This window comes from Rhinolophus sinicus, chromosome 6 (genome assembly GCF_057876585.1).
Source record: "Rhinolophus sinicus isolate RSI-liver-muscle chromosome 6, RSI-T2T, whole genome shotgun sequence".
Lineage (NCBI taxonomy): Eukaryota > Metazoa > Chordata > Mammalia > Chiroptera > Rhinolophidae > Rhinolophus > Rhinolophus sinicus.
The window spans coordinates 6170122-6183934 of record NC_142506.1 but is presented as its reverse complement, the minus strand read 5'-3'; the positions used below and the strand labels follow the sequence as shown (position 1 = coordinate 6183934).

Below are 13813 nucleotides of genomic sequence, written 5' to 3'. Positions count from 1 at the left end.
GCAGTGAGGTGGAAGATAGGCAGCAGAAAAATGCTGTAGCCGGAGCGTGAAGCTGGTACGAGAGCCTTCGTGCTGGGTTTGGAACTAGATCTTGGCAGGATCTTTTGGGGTGTGTGAGTGAGCAGGAAAGTGATGGCGAGCTGTAGGGTGGGCCCGTACCGAGCAGCGTGCTAAGGCAAAACAGATAATCTTTCACTTCATTTGAGTTCAAGGCAGTGAATACGTGTATGCCAGCCACTCGTGGATGGTGGCTTCTGGATTTTCACTTACGTTCCAAAAATGGTGCTGTGCTGTGCTGAGGATTTGGAGGTCTTGATTGCAAGGAGAGGAACCCACATTCTAGTCAGGAGAAAGGCACAGGAAGACAGAATTTAAGGAAATGGGCCGCTTACCACACAGTGGGGTTGTTCCAGACTGCAGTGTGAGCAGGGGGAAGGCTCCCCCAAATTCACCGCAGGTGGGCAGGGGGAACGCTACAGGTGAGTTATGGCCAAGTGGTGACGTCAGGAGGAGGGTGCATTTGTCAGGTGGCCAGGAGGGGAAAGAGAGGCAGAGGGCCCTGCATGAATGGAAGCTTCTGGGCCTGCTTTAGCACAGCCCATGTACGGCAGTACAGGTAGTTCCAGACTGCAGGGCCCGAGGGGGCAGGAGGGAGGCTGCATGGAGGATGGCGGACACACGTAGAGTGCCCTGGGTACCACACATCCTCGACAGGCTTTAGGCTATTGCACAGTGAGCTTTAAAACTGTTCTAATGGTCTCCGTTTGGTCTGTGAGGGGGATGCATTGGCGGATGGACAAGCCACATTTTGAGAAAGGGAGGATAATTGTGTCATCGGCGTATAGTGGATCATTTTACTCTTTTTGGAGAAAAATTGTACTTTTTTTAAAACAACCAAAACAGTAAAGATGTCATTTCTTCTTCTTTTATCTTTTTTCAAGTGAACCTGAAAACTCCTTTTTTTATTTGAAAAAGTGGTGATTAAGGGTCAGGAAGTACAGTGACACAGAGGAAGGACAAAAATGGAACACAGAAAAGGCAAATATTTTTGCTAGATTTCATTTTCAAATCTTTCCAACTTTTTTTTTTTTTTTTTTTTTTTTTACACCAAAAAGGGAATTGATACTTTTTATTCCGCTCTTGGCAACTTTAGCCAAAGCCTTCTGAGCTGCAGTCATTTTGCTGTTTCTCTTTTTAAGTCTTCAAATCTTTAATATTAAACCTAGTGTGATTTTCTTTTGCTTTTACAAGCTCATCAGATTACTTTCTTTGATGGAGGGTTTGGCAATGAATCTGAAGGTTCGGGAAGTTTTAAATGTTTAGATAAGTCATCACTTAATTTTCTAGGGATGCAGTCAGGTATCAGACCAGGGACAAAACAAATACATCCTCCTCCCCGGTCACTGGAAACCGGGTGGCTAGAGAAAAATGCAGTTGACTGTACCCAGACACCAACACTTATGTTATAGGTTTTTAATGCTGCCATAGTCAAAGGAAACTTTTTTTCCCCCCAGCCACTTTTATGTCTTCTCTTTGCTGTACTTGTAATATTTCTTTTCGTCGATTTCTTTTTCCTCTGTCCCGTGTTGAAGTAACTTCTCAAGTTTTGGAAGTTGCAGCAATGAGATCCAATTTGGAAACATGTCATCACTACAACTTGACCTTGAAGCTGAAACTTTCCCTTTCATCAGCCTTCATAAGATAGTAGAGGAGCGGAAATAGAGGGTCCGTGGGTGTGGCAAGGCGGAGAAGACCTCCTAATTGAACTGATTGATTTATAAACCAAGAATGGTGTTTTCCTTGAAAACTTTTGTTTCAAATAGCCACTGCGGACACGTATTGAACAAGAGCTCCTTCCCCTAAACATGGGTTAACCAGTTCTACAAGCAGAAGCCCAGTTTTCATCTTCTTGAAGCATCTTTTCTTCTGGAAGCAGGAACATGGGCTGCGGGGCGCCAGCGCTGTCCCCGACGTCCCCACGGCCCACCATCCCACCCGTGTTCTCCTGGGGCCGAGCGTGGCTCCTGAGGGCCAAGCAGTGACTGGCCTCGGCCCTCAGAGTTTCATTTCTTCTTCAGAGAGCCGTGTTCCTTGCTTTTTAAATGGCCCACAGTAACCAGTGCAGAGGGCGCCCCCTCAGGATGAGCGTGAGTGGTCTTCTCAGGTGTGGGAGCCTCCTGCAGGACGACCACTCTCCCCTCTCTCCTGCGCGCCCACATGTTGGCTCTTCTAAGGGCCTACCGTATTCACAGGACAATTCACAGGGAATACTTTTCATCTCCTATTGCAGAAGCACACTGCTCAGAGGTGCCACTGCAGTAAATTGAGCATTTAGACTGCAAGCCAGGGGAAAACACTGAATATGAGCCTTTAGAAATCGGTATCTGTATTCTAGCTTCATTTCCCCTGAAGAACTCCCAAATGCCCTATAGGACATGCACCAGCCCTTGACTTTGAGTCTCTTTGGAGCAGCAGGTGCAGCACAGGGACATTATATTCTAATCATCTCATCCGGGCACCTTTGAGGTGGAATGGGTGTGATTAAAACCATGCAGCTGTCCTGCACCAACCCAGGTGCACTGTCCCCCCACCCCCACTGTGGCCCCTGGTCTGGTGGTGCCTTCACCCACACAGGGCTAATTCTTAATCCTTTAGGTCCTTAAGCTGCAAGGTCCGGTGAGCAGGCACTGACTCCAAAATTGTCTAATGCTTGTATAACTTAAATCTCCTTTTCGAATATGTACATAGTTTGTGTGTGCATATGTGTGTACACGTGTGTGTGTATGTTGTATCTGCACATGATACACACACACGCACCCTCTCGAGGGAGCTGACAGTGTATATTCTGCTGCCACTTCCTGAGAACTTCTGTGCGGGCATAGGGCCCCTACCTCAGGGGCCGGGGGCACGGCTGGCTGCTGGCACAGTTCCCTTCCTTCGCTTGAAAGCGCTGAGTGAATTATCTGTTTGGTGGTTGCGGTGCTCAGCGTGTGCTAAACTCCACTCCCAAAGCAGTGAGTGCAGCCAGGATACACATCTGCCATGCTGCCTGGGCGACTGGAGTTGGCAGGGCTGTATTCTCTGGGCACACTGTCACATGGGGCCTCCTCTCTGCTTCCCTGAGGCCCAGGGGCTGAGAAGGAGAAAGACACAGCTGGCAAACTAGCATCACAGCAAGAGTAGATTGAAGGAAAACAGGAAATGTGAGGAAACGGGCCCCCAGCTTGGAAGGCTTCACCCTCTCTGTGGATGCAGGACGGAGCCTCCAGCCAGCTGGGAGGTGCTGGATCTGGGAGACAGTAATGGTTTCTTCTGCCTCGGCTGCCATCCCCCCATCCATTCACTCATTCATTCCACAAGTGTTTAGTGAGCACTTACTCTGTGCCAGGCACTGGGGCTAGGGCTGCAGCAGTGACCAGAGCCCACAGAAGCCCGGCCCATGGAGCTTCATTCCCGTGCATCTCTACACGCTGGCTCCGCCTGTGCTCTGAGCTAGTCACCTCCCCAGACAGACCTGCGAGCACCCCTCAACGCTCCCCCATTGGGCACTCTCTTTCTTCACCCGCTTTATCGTTGTCAGACAGCTTGTCGCTAAGACATTTTCTCACTGGATGACTTCTGGCGGATTTGTCTGTCCCTCCTTTAAAAGGGAAGCTGCATGTGGCAGGGACTTTGTCTATCTTGTTCACTGCTGTATCTTAGCCCCCAAAAGTGTGACTGGTACCTAGTCAGTACTCAGGAAATACTGTGTGACATGAATGAATGCATTCCGCTTGCCTGCTATAGCTGTGGTGTTCTCGGGGCAGGTGTTTGGTAATTCAGTTTAATACTAACACTTAGCAAAGTGTCTGGTATACAGTAGGTGCTCAATATTATATTCATAATTTTTTTAAAACATATATATATATATATATATATATATATATATATATATATATATATAGAGAGAGAGAGAGAGAGAGAGAGAGAGAGAGAGAGAGAGATAGATAGATAGATAGATAGATAGATAGATACCTAGATAGGTATCTATATATATATACACTTTGCTCTAAATTAGTATAACGCTAATAGTGATTCTATTAATGTTTGTTGAAAGAATGAATCAATAAAGGAATACATAAATGAGCGGTGGCGGTGGAGTGTTGGAAACCACGTGGGCTATGGGAATTCTTCCCTTGCCACTCTTCAGGTGTGTGACCTCGACCAATTTACAGGATTTTTCTGAGTCTCAGTTGCCTCACCTATAAGATGGAGATGATAATGTTTATTTCGGAAAAGGTAGTTATTAAGCTTAAAAAAGGTATTGTATGTGAAATTGCAGCACCCAGTGGCTGGCAAAACTGTGACTGGTACCTGGAGACCATGGATTTTTGCTAGGAATTCAGAGAGGACGTGTTTACTCCAGGGAGAGGATCCACTTATAATGGTAGAATCTGAAAGTTAGACTTGGAAGAATATTTACTTTGACTTCCCCTCTGTAATGTGCTTTCTAGATGGCTGGTCAGTCTCCTTGAACACCAGTCAAGGATAACGTGTAATGTTTCAGATTGGGCAGTCCCGTGGGTCGTGGTGCCACTTCCCAAGATGTAAGAAGGGAACGACTGCAGAGGGTGAGTGAGGATGGAAGTAAGAGTGAATGTTTAGCCCTCAACAGGCTGAGTTTGGGATGCCAGAGTTTGAAGTCATGGGGTTAGGAGCTCATGTGTGGAGAGTGTATCAGATATTGTCAATAGTAACATAAGGACCCTGAGCAGCACAGTATTTAAGGGAAGAACAGAAGAGAAGCCAGAAGGAGTAGCTACCGTGTGTCCCTGAAAATAAGACCCAGCCAGACAATCAGCTCTCATGCGTCTTTTGGAGCAAAAATTAATATAAGACCCTTATAGTAAAATAAGACCGGGTCTTTAATATAATATAATATAATATAATATAATATAATATAATATAATATAATATAATATAATATAATATAATATAACACTGGGTCTTATATTAATAGCCAGAATAGCCATTGTACACGGCTGTGTGTGGATTAAACAGCACGCGCAGCACATCACGATATGTCTGGAAAATAGGAAATGCTGAATAAATAATGGCCGTGGTAATGTGTTATTATTGTACATGATAAGAACTCTCATTACAATTAGCGTTTCTGTGCCAGAGCGCACCCCTGGGGCACGGTGGGCTGTCTGTGAGTGAAGGAATGGGTGCTTCTACTGAGTCTTCGCTCACTGTGTGTGCTAGGGCTGCTATAACAAAATACCTACCACAAACTGGGGGCTTCAACAGTAGTTCTGGAGGCTGAAAGTCCACGATCAAAGTGTCGGCAGGGTTGGTTCCTTCAGAGGGCCATGAGGGAGGGATCTATTCCAGAACCTTCCAGAGCCTTCTCTACTGCTTCTAGATGGCCGTCTTCTCTCTGTGTCTTCACGTCACGATCCCTGTGTCCACAACTCTATGTCCAAATGTCCCCTTTTTATAAGGACACCAGTCATTTTGGATTGAGGACCCTTCTGATGACCTCACTTTAACCTGATCACCTCTGTGAGGGCTCTGTTTCCAAACATGGCCACATTCCAAGGAGCGGGGTAAGAGCTTCACAGTATGAGTCTTGGGCGGGGGACACAATTCAGCCCACAGTACCCCCTGTCATCCTTCTGCTAAGCTCTGGGATGCAAAGTTAAAGATGAAAGCTTGCTCACTGGGGAGCTAACAAATAGGTATTTGGAGGCTGAGCAGAAGTAAATACGTCTCTAGGTATTTTTTTTCAGTGTTTTAAATGTGACAAATGGCCCAGTACATATGAGAAACTTCTCTCCTAAGAAATGCTAAGTCAACAGGCAATCCTGGTCCCATTTTCATCATCTTTCACATGGTCACAACACAACAAGGGTATCTTTTTTCTTCTTTCTGTTACCAAAGGAACATCTGTTTTTTATCTGAGTACTAACAAGTGCAAAAATAGTTCAGCATGATGTGGTTCTCACTTGAAAGACAGTTGGGCGACTGATGAGAAACCAGGATGTCTGAGTGTCTGTCTTGTCTGATAATGACAGCACAGGCGACCTCCCCACCGGCCACGGCTGGCGGCCCTTAGCTCTGAAAGCTCTGCTTAGGCTCAAGGTTGCGGGGAGTTCCAGAGCCTGAAATGCTTCTCCAGCCTGAAAGGCTTCACATTGTGATATTTGGCTCCAGCCAGCTGGCTTGGGGGTGGAAGTCACCTCCTCTGTTTCCTCAAGCTTTTTCCTTACCCAGGACTAATCCCTTTGATACGTGCTAAGGAGCCGAAAGGGGTTCTTTGGGGTTCTGATTGTAAGAAGGACAGTAAGAATTCGGTATTCTTTTGGAAGTCTTAAAGCTTACACATATTACCTTTATTCTTGGTGAGTCTTAAGAAAAGCATATTTTCTTTTTTTTTTTCATTAAAAAAATGGGTCTGTGATTATTTGAATGTTGGAAAGAAGGTTGGCATTGGTTACTGGTTTGACATTTCTGCACTTTGATTTGATTCAAAAACATTGGAAAGCACATTCCTCCCATTTGTCAAATGAGAAAGATGAGTGCGGAGGTGGAATTTACCTTCGGTTCCCCAGCCAGCAAGCGACAGACCTGTCCCTACTGAATTCACACAGGTCTGCAGTGATGTGGTTTTTTCAGTTTGTTTGCTTTTTTGCTGTTATTCATGGTTGAAATTAAGTAAGTCTTGAAATCAAAATGAAACATTTCTTCTTTAACTGATGTCTGGAAAGGAAGGCAGGAAGGCAGGAAGGGAGGGAGGGAGGAAGAAAGGAAATTGAATTAAACATGGCTTTCCGTATATTGGTGGAAAATTTCAAATATATTCTAGTCTAGAGATTTTTTTTTTCTTAGTCTGTATTAAAAGAGATATAATGCTTTCCAGAAGGGGAGAAAAGTATCTTGACATATTATGAGGTGCCCTGGAGTCCTGGAGGGCCCCCAGCTGTCCCCATCTTGCCATCTGCTTCTCTGCTGTGCCCCACCCATGCCCCCTGCCGCAGTGCACAGTGGGAAAAGCATGCCATGTGACTGTCTCGGGTGCAAATTCTGACTTGCTGCCTTTTAGCTGGTGGCCTTGGGCAAGTCACTGTCCCTCTCTGGGGCTTGTTTCTCTCGTGTAAAATAAGGATTGTGTTCACATCAGCAGTGTATTGTAACATGGACTCAGATAATCTTGAATTTTCAGGCACTTAATGCCTGCCCACTCCATGTTGCTAGTATATCCCACCACAGAGGAAAGGGGCTGTACGTCACTGGTGAGTCTCTCTTCCCTTCAGGACCGCTGTTCCTCCTCGGCATGGCCATCTTCCTCCAAGGGCATGTTCTCCAAGGTCTTAGACAGTTGGAGAACTGTTTCATACCAGGTGGTCTTTACAGTATGAAAGAGTCGCCAAGACTCTTCCCCACCACCATGCAGGGTCTGGGTCCAGGGCTGACAGGAAGTACATTTGCTGCTGGGAAGAAGGGTGGGTCTTGTCATTCAACCTCACCAATGCTATGGGGAGGCAGAGTAGAGACCATGGTGCTGGGGTCTGAGACCAGACTCCGTGCTGTGGCCTTGGGGAATACCTCTGTGACCTTGGGAGTGACCTCTGACCTTGGGGCGCGCCTCTGTGACCTTTCTTCCCTGTGACTCCTATATGCTCTGGGGAGGGTTGATGTGAGTCAATGTAAATAACTCAAGTTTCATAGTAAAGCGATATCTCTTTCCATTTCTTATGATTATATGATATGTTTGGGGTGCACCCAGGCTCACCCCATAAAAGTGCGAGGGTAATGCCACTGGAGACCTCCGAGGGCTTTGCCTGTTACCCCAAGGACAGTAGGCAGTGAGTGCCGTGATCAGATTGGGAGGTGACCCCAGCCGCAGTGTGACGATGGCGTGAGACGGGGCAAGACTGGTGACAGGGGGGCCCGTCTGGGTCTCAGTAACTGGAGTGTCAATAGCTGGAGTGAAACTGATGAGGCCAGAACCAGGATGGAAAAGAAAGGACAGTTCCCAGAGGGGCTGAGAAGGCAGAGCTGACCCAGCAAAGAGGGGGGAGGCGATGGAGACGATAGGATTTCTGGGTTGGATAACAGAGTGGGTGTTGGAAACATTACCAGAGGAGGAAAATCACATAGTGTGGGGGCGAAGACCACGCTAGACGGAGGGGCAGTGATGAGTTCATTTTGGGATGTGCGGGCTTGTAAAACCTTGAAACGTTGCCGCTCACAAATGGTACTGTTTTCAGCAGCAGGTCTCCTGTGGAAATGGAGGCTCAGCGGCCAGTCAGACACGCACACTGCCTGGTACCACTGTGCTAATGACCTGACCGAAGAGTCACAGGCCAGAGGGCAGATGGTGAGGTGCTGAGGGCAGGAAGCAAGGTGCTGTCAGTCAAGGCTGGGGCGGGAGAGAGGAAGTGGGAGTCAGGCAGACGTCGGGAAGGTTTTGATATCAAACGCTGTGGTTTGGGCTCCTACACGCCTTACAGAACCCCCTCTGGGACCTCAGTCAGGCTCAGACCTACACACTTTTGAAAAGACAGTGACTGAAATGTCGGGAAAACCCAGCAGCTTGGCCCAGAGACAGTGACAGCGTCTGTATTCGCTAAGTCCGCCTCCCCCATACTGGCTGTGTGCTAAGCTGTTCACTTACAGTAACTTATTCATTACTGATTGTCACCCGAGGAGAGAGCATCTTGTAATATCCTCATTTTACAGATGAGGAAACTGAGGCTCAGAGAGGGGAGATGGTTTGCCCAAAGTCACAGATCTGTTAAGGAGAGGAGCTGGGATAAACTCAAGGAACCAGGTAGCGAAACTCAAGTATGTCTCATTTATGACATATGCTCAGATCCAATCATTAGACTGCTGGACGCCATCGCCAAATCTGGAATCTGGTTTGAGGCGGATGTCAAGGTAGCCCTAGAAAGAAGAGCCAGAATAGTTTCAACTATTCTGTGAGTTTCACTGAGAGTGAGCTCAGAATAATAACCAGTTTCAAAGTAGAATGAAAAAAAAAAAATCCCATTCCATTCTTAATGACATCAAAAATTAAACATAATAAAATTTTTAAAATTTTTACTTGAATTAATTTTTCCAATTAATATACCAAAGGAGCCTTCTTGAAACTTGACAAAATGGTTTTGAATTTCATCTGATAAATAAATAGCCAAGAAATATTTCTAATATGTATATATGTGTATGTGTGTATATACATATACATATATATGTATATGTATATACACACATATGTATATATATATATATATATATATATATATATATATATGTATGAAGACTTTTACCATTAGATGATAAATTATATTATAAAATGACTATAGTTTAAGCAGTGTGGGGGTAGAACCAGAATTAAGAAAACGAATGAAAAAGAATACATAGTCACCAAACAAGTCATTCACATGTAAGTCCTTAATGTATGATAAACACAGCATCTCCAGTTCAAGAGGAGATGATGCTTTTTTAAACTAAGTGATGCTGGCATTGCAATCCATAAAATATATTTTAAACAAAAGAAAAAAATTAAAGCTAATCAACACACCCAGATGCTGCTTCTGGAGCGGGTGAGCCTGAAAGCTGTCACCACTGCCTCCTTCGTGGGAGAGGAGGTGTGGCATTGTAGTAAACCTGCGTTTTGAACCTGAAGGGCTGGGCTCAAGCCTGGACACTGCCACTGGTCAGCTAAGTAAGCCCTTTGGGAGTGTTACCGGATCTATTTCCTCGTTTGGAAGCTGTGCACCGGGACGATGCCCGCAGCATGGGTTATAGCAAGTATAAATGCAACGGTGTTGCCTGGTTCTTGGCAAACAGTAAATTCACATGAAATGCTACCAAGGGGTCCAACTTTCCTGCTTCACGATGCTTCTGTAGTCACAAAGAACTTGTTCTCAGAGTTTTCATGAGAAGCACGGACCCCAGATGCTGGATCCTACACTACAGCAATCACTCATCCCAAGGGTTCCTGCCGGCAGGAGGATGGGGACAGGTGCGAGGTGTGGCGGAGACTTGGCTCCAGGCCCTGGGATGGTGACAGATGAGCTGGCTCTCACTTTGGAGATGAAATTCGCCCTTCAATTAGAGCGCTTTCCCCCAGACATCAATCTAAATGCAGAGTGTGGCCAGGGCTTCCATTTTAAGACCGTAATTGGCAAGTTTGGTCCTGAAACCCTATCATAACTCTTCTGTGAAATTGCAGTGTACTCATCACCTAAAAATATGCAGCTCAGTTTGGTCATGTTGCGAAAATGCCACCTGTGCTGACCATGAAAATAGCAACATAGCCTGTATGCTTAAGAAAATGAAAGCCCAGCGTCTCTTGCAAGGAAATCAGGTCCCGAGTTCAGAAAGGCGCGTCTCCTGGTTCTGAGGATGGCCTCACAGCTCCAGGACGAGTCTGGGGTCCTCCTTCCTCCTGCTGAGTCCATGTGAAATCTGGTGGTTACGTGGTGACCTCTCTGGATAAGTGTTTTCCTCTCTCTTTCTGTTTTTATTTGAGAAACAAACAATAAAGGTTGTGGCGCTAGGTTGTTTGGGTACTTTGCCTACCATTCTAATTTTAGTGACCCTGCAGTGCTCTGCGTGTCAAAGACAGGTTTGAGATAAAAATGACAAGCTTCCCCACACAGCTAAACGAGTGGTGCTATTAAAGACAATGGACTTTTCAAACCTGGGTATAAATTTCGGGAAAGGATGCTCAGCTTTGTAGGAAAGCTCAGAGGGGGCAGAAAGAGCCCTGGCTTAGAGCCAAGAGCCCTGGTTTATTTCTGGCTTGGTCACTGTCCAGCTCTAGGTTCTTGGAAAGCCATGTAACTTCTCCCAGCTTCCGACTCCTCATTGGTGAAGGAGGCGCCTCACCTGCGGTGCTGCATAGATCACCTGTGAGGACGTTTCACAGACAAGGAAACTGAGGCAAAGGGGTGTGTTAGCTCATAAGATTGCCATCTTGTTCTGCTAGCACTAGGTAAATGCTAACATTTATTATAAGGGTAAACCACTGTGGTCTTCTGAAAAAAAGTCAAAGACCGAAAAAAAAAAAAAGAAAAAAAAAAGAAAAATACCACAAAAAATAAATAGATTTTGCCATTAACTCTCAATCATGCCCCCACTCAACAGCTCCCTAGAATGTTCTGGAATTAGCACTTGCAAATGATCATGGAAGCCTATGTTGGAAGGCAGCATGTTGTTCTCTTTAGTGCTGTTTGTGGATAGAATTATCATGCGTCATCAACCAAGCCCCACAGTCCTTCCTCGCCGTGGAAGCTTCAGCCTCCTGTTTAGGGTCACCTCTGTCCCCACAGGGACACAGGGCTTCTGGCAGATCTCTTCACCTCTGCCAAGCATCTCTGTGGCAGCCACATCTGAATGTCCCTCTCTCTTGCCGTGACAGCACGTCCTGTGTACCGGATGTGGGAGGCAGCCCCGTGGAGCAGTCAGAGGGCACAGGCTCTGTGGATGCACAGACTTAGTTTCCGTCTTGTTCTACCCTCAAAAATGGCACGCCCTTGGGCAACCTATTTTCACCTTTCTGTGCCCCACTGCCCTCATCGCTAAAACAGGATGTCTTAACCGGGTTTTCCAGGCAATAGACTCTGCCATGGAGATTTGCATGCAGGGAGTTCAGGGCTCAGTGCTCTCGGGAACGGCACCGATAAGGAAACAAGGGGGCAGGCCTGGCAGTGGGAGAAGTGAAAACCAGGCAGTGGCCCCGTTGATGCCTCAGTGAGTTCTGAAGCTGGGCTGGCCCTTCAGCGGCATCCCGTCTTGAGGCAAGGGGCTGGGCCTTTGTGTGCCCACATGGACTAGTTTTTGGATGCAGGCTGACCCTGGGGAGGGTAGGCAGCTCACCTAGATCAAAGGCAATTCCTGGAAAGGGACTCAGCCGTGAGCCCCCAGACACCAACTTCCTAAGATTGGAGAAATGAGACCCTCGGTCCTGGAGGTGGCCTGGGCAGCACACCATAATGTCCACTTTGGAGGGCAATGGTCCTTTGTCGGTCTGCAGGCTGGGGGAGGATTAAATGATATGGTGTCTGCGAGGACCAGCACACGGTATCCCATAGCAACACTGATACTCTGTTTATCATTGCACCCTAGCATCATTCTAATCACTGCATTGTAACAAGTGCATTGTGATGTTTGCCTTGACTTCTCTCCCATTCTGCTGTGAGCTGCTTCAAAGAAACAACCATGCTTTTGTTTGTTTTGTGTTTTCACCTTTGCATTCCTAGGCTTGAGCACAGAACTTGGCTCTAAAAAAACTCTTAATAACTTGTAGAATGGTGAGATGGATAAAGGAATGGGGACCGGGAGGAGGGTGCCCTGGGGCTGCCTTTTGGGGGCATCCGGTGGCACTCCATGGGCTTCGTGCCCCAGGTGAAAACTGCGCGTCCCTGACTGTCCCCCGCTTTCTCTCCTAGTCACTCTGGACTCGTGGCAGTCCCTGGCCCTCTCTTCAGTAATTGTTGACCCGTCCATCAGGACCTTCGCTGTGGCCCATGTCAGCACTGCTGCCACCAACGACTTCTCAGATGCCCGAGACCTCTGTCTGTCGGGTAAGGGCAGTTTCCACCAACATAGTGGGGTTACTTGGGATGGAGTCGCTCTCACATAAGTGCTATTCAAGATTCTGACTGCAGAGACACATAGGAGACCCCAAGATAACCTGGGGTGCCCAGCAGGAAGGAAGTGACCTGGGGAGAAGACCCTTGGTGTGCCCTCCTCTGCAGTCATCTCATCCTCCTGCTGGGTCAACCCATGTCAAGGTCTCCATGGGGATACGCCCTTCAGAAAATGAGTGACATTGAACCAGGTCGGAGGAGGGTCAGAGGAGGGATGTAGGGCCTAGTCTGAGACAGAGGAGATGAGTGGAAACTGAGGATGGCTGTCCTGAGATTACAGGCGGGCCGTCACGGCGAGGAAGAAATACACTTATTCCGGCCAGGCTCATGGGGCAAAGCTAAGACCTATGTATTAAACTCCAATGTCAAGAGACATTTTTCAGTGCAATATGAAAAACTTTCTAATAGGCCAAGCTGTCCACAAATGCATACTTCCTTTAGAGGGTTTCTGGTCACTGATATTTAAACAAAAACCAAGTGGCCACTTGATAGGAATATTCTACGAAGATGTTAATATCTGCAAGAGCCTGAGATTAGATAACATTCACGCTCCTCCAATCGTGAAATCCCAGGAATCTCCTCCCTGACAGAGGTTGGAGAACAATATGCATATGTTACAGACAGGGCTGCCATGTACAGATGTACAGGCTGTGTACTGAACAACCAGGTGGTGCCGTAACACCGAGACTGGGCCATGAATGAGGACTTCAGGCAGGGCACAGCTTACAAGTGAATCAGGTGGCTCCATTTCCAAAGCTGTTTTTAGGACTAAAACCATGAATGCCGTGGATAATTTAAATTGTCTGGTGCAAGACCTGGCACATGGGAAATGACATAACTCCTGGTAGAACGTGGTAGGTACGAAGATGGTACCGTGTTTCCCCGAAAATAAGACCTAGCCGGACAATCAACTCTAACGCGTCTTTTGGAGCAACAATTAATATAAGAGCTTATATTATATTATATTATATTATATTATATTATATTATATTATATTATATTATATTATATTATACCCGATCTTATAGTAAAATAAGACTGGGTCTTATATTAATTTTTGCTCCAAAAGATGCATTAGAACTGATTGTCTGGCTAGTCTTATTTTCAGGCAAACACAATAGCAGGGGAAAGACGAGGCTGCAGAGGAAGGCAAGGGCTGGGGCATGGAAAGC

At 46.6% G+C, this 13813-nt stretch overlaps 1 protein-coding gene and 1 pseudogene across 1 annotated transcript in view; one reads left to right on the top strand and one right to left on the bottom strand.

The window, feature by feature from the left end:
- TG (thyroglobulin) overlaps window positions 1-13813 on the top strand; it is a 211028-nt gene that overhangs the window by 91950 nt on the left and 105265 nt on the right. Inside the window, exon 36 of the mRNA XM_019724102.3 lies at window positions 12441-12575. Within this exon, the coding sequence (XP_019579661.3) occupies window positions 12441-12575 (135 nt within the window). The remainder of the gene's footprint in view (window positions 1-12440; window positions 12576-13813) is intronic.
- Window positions 1065-2400, bottom strand: LOC109433914 (ribonuclease H2 subunit B pseudogene; annotated as a pseudogene).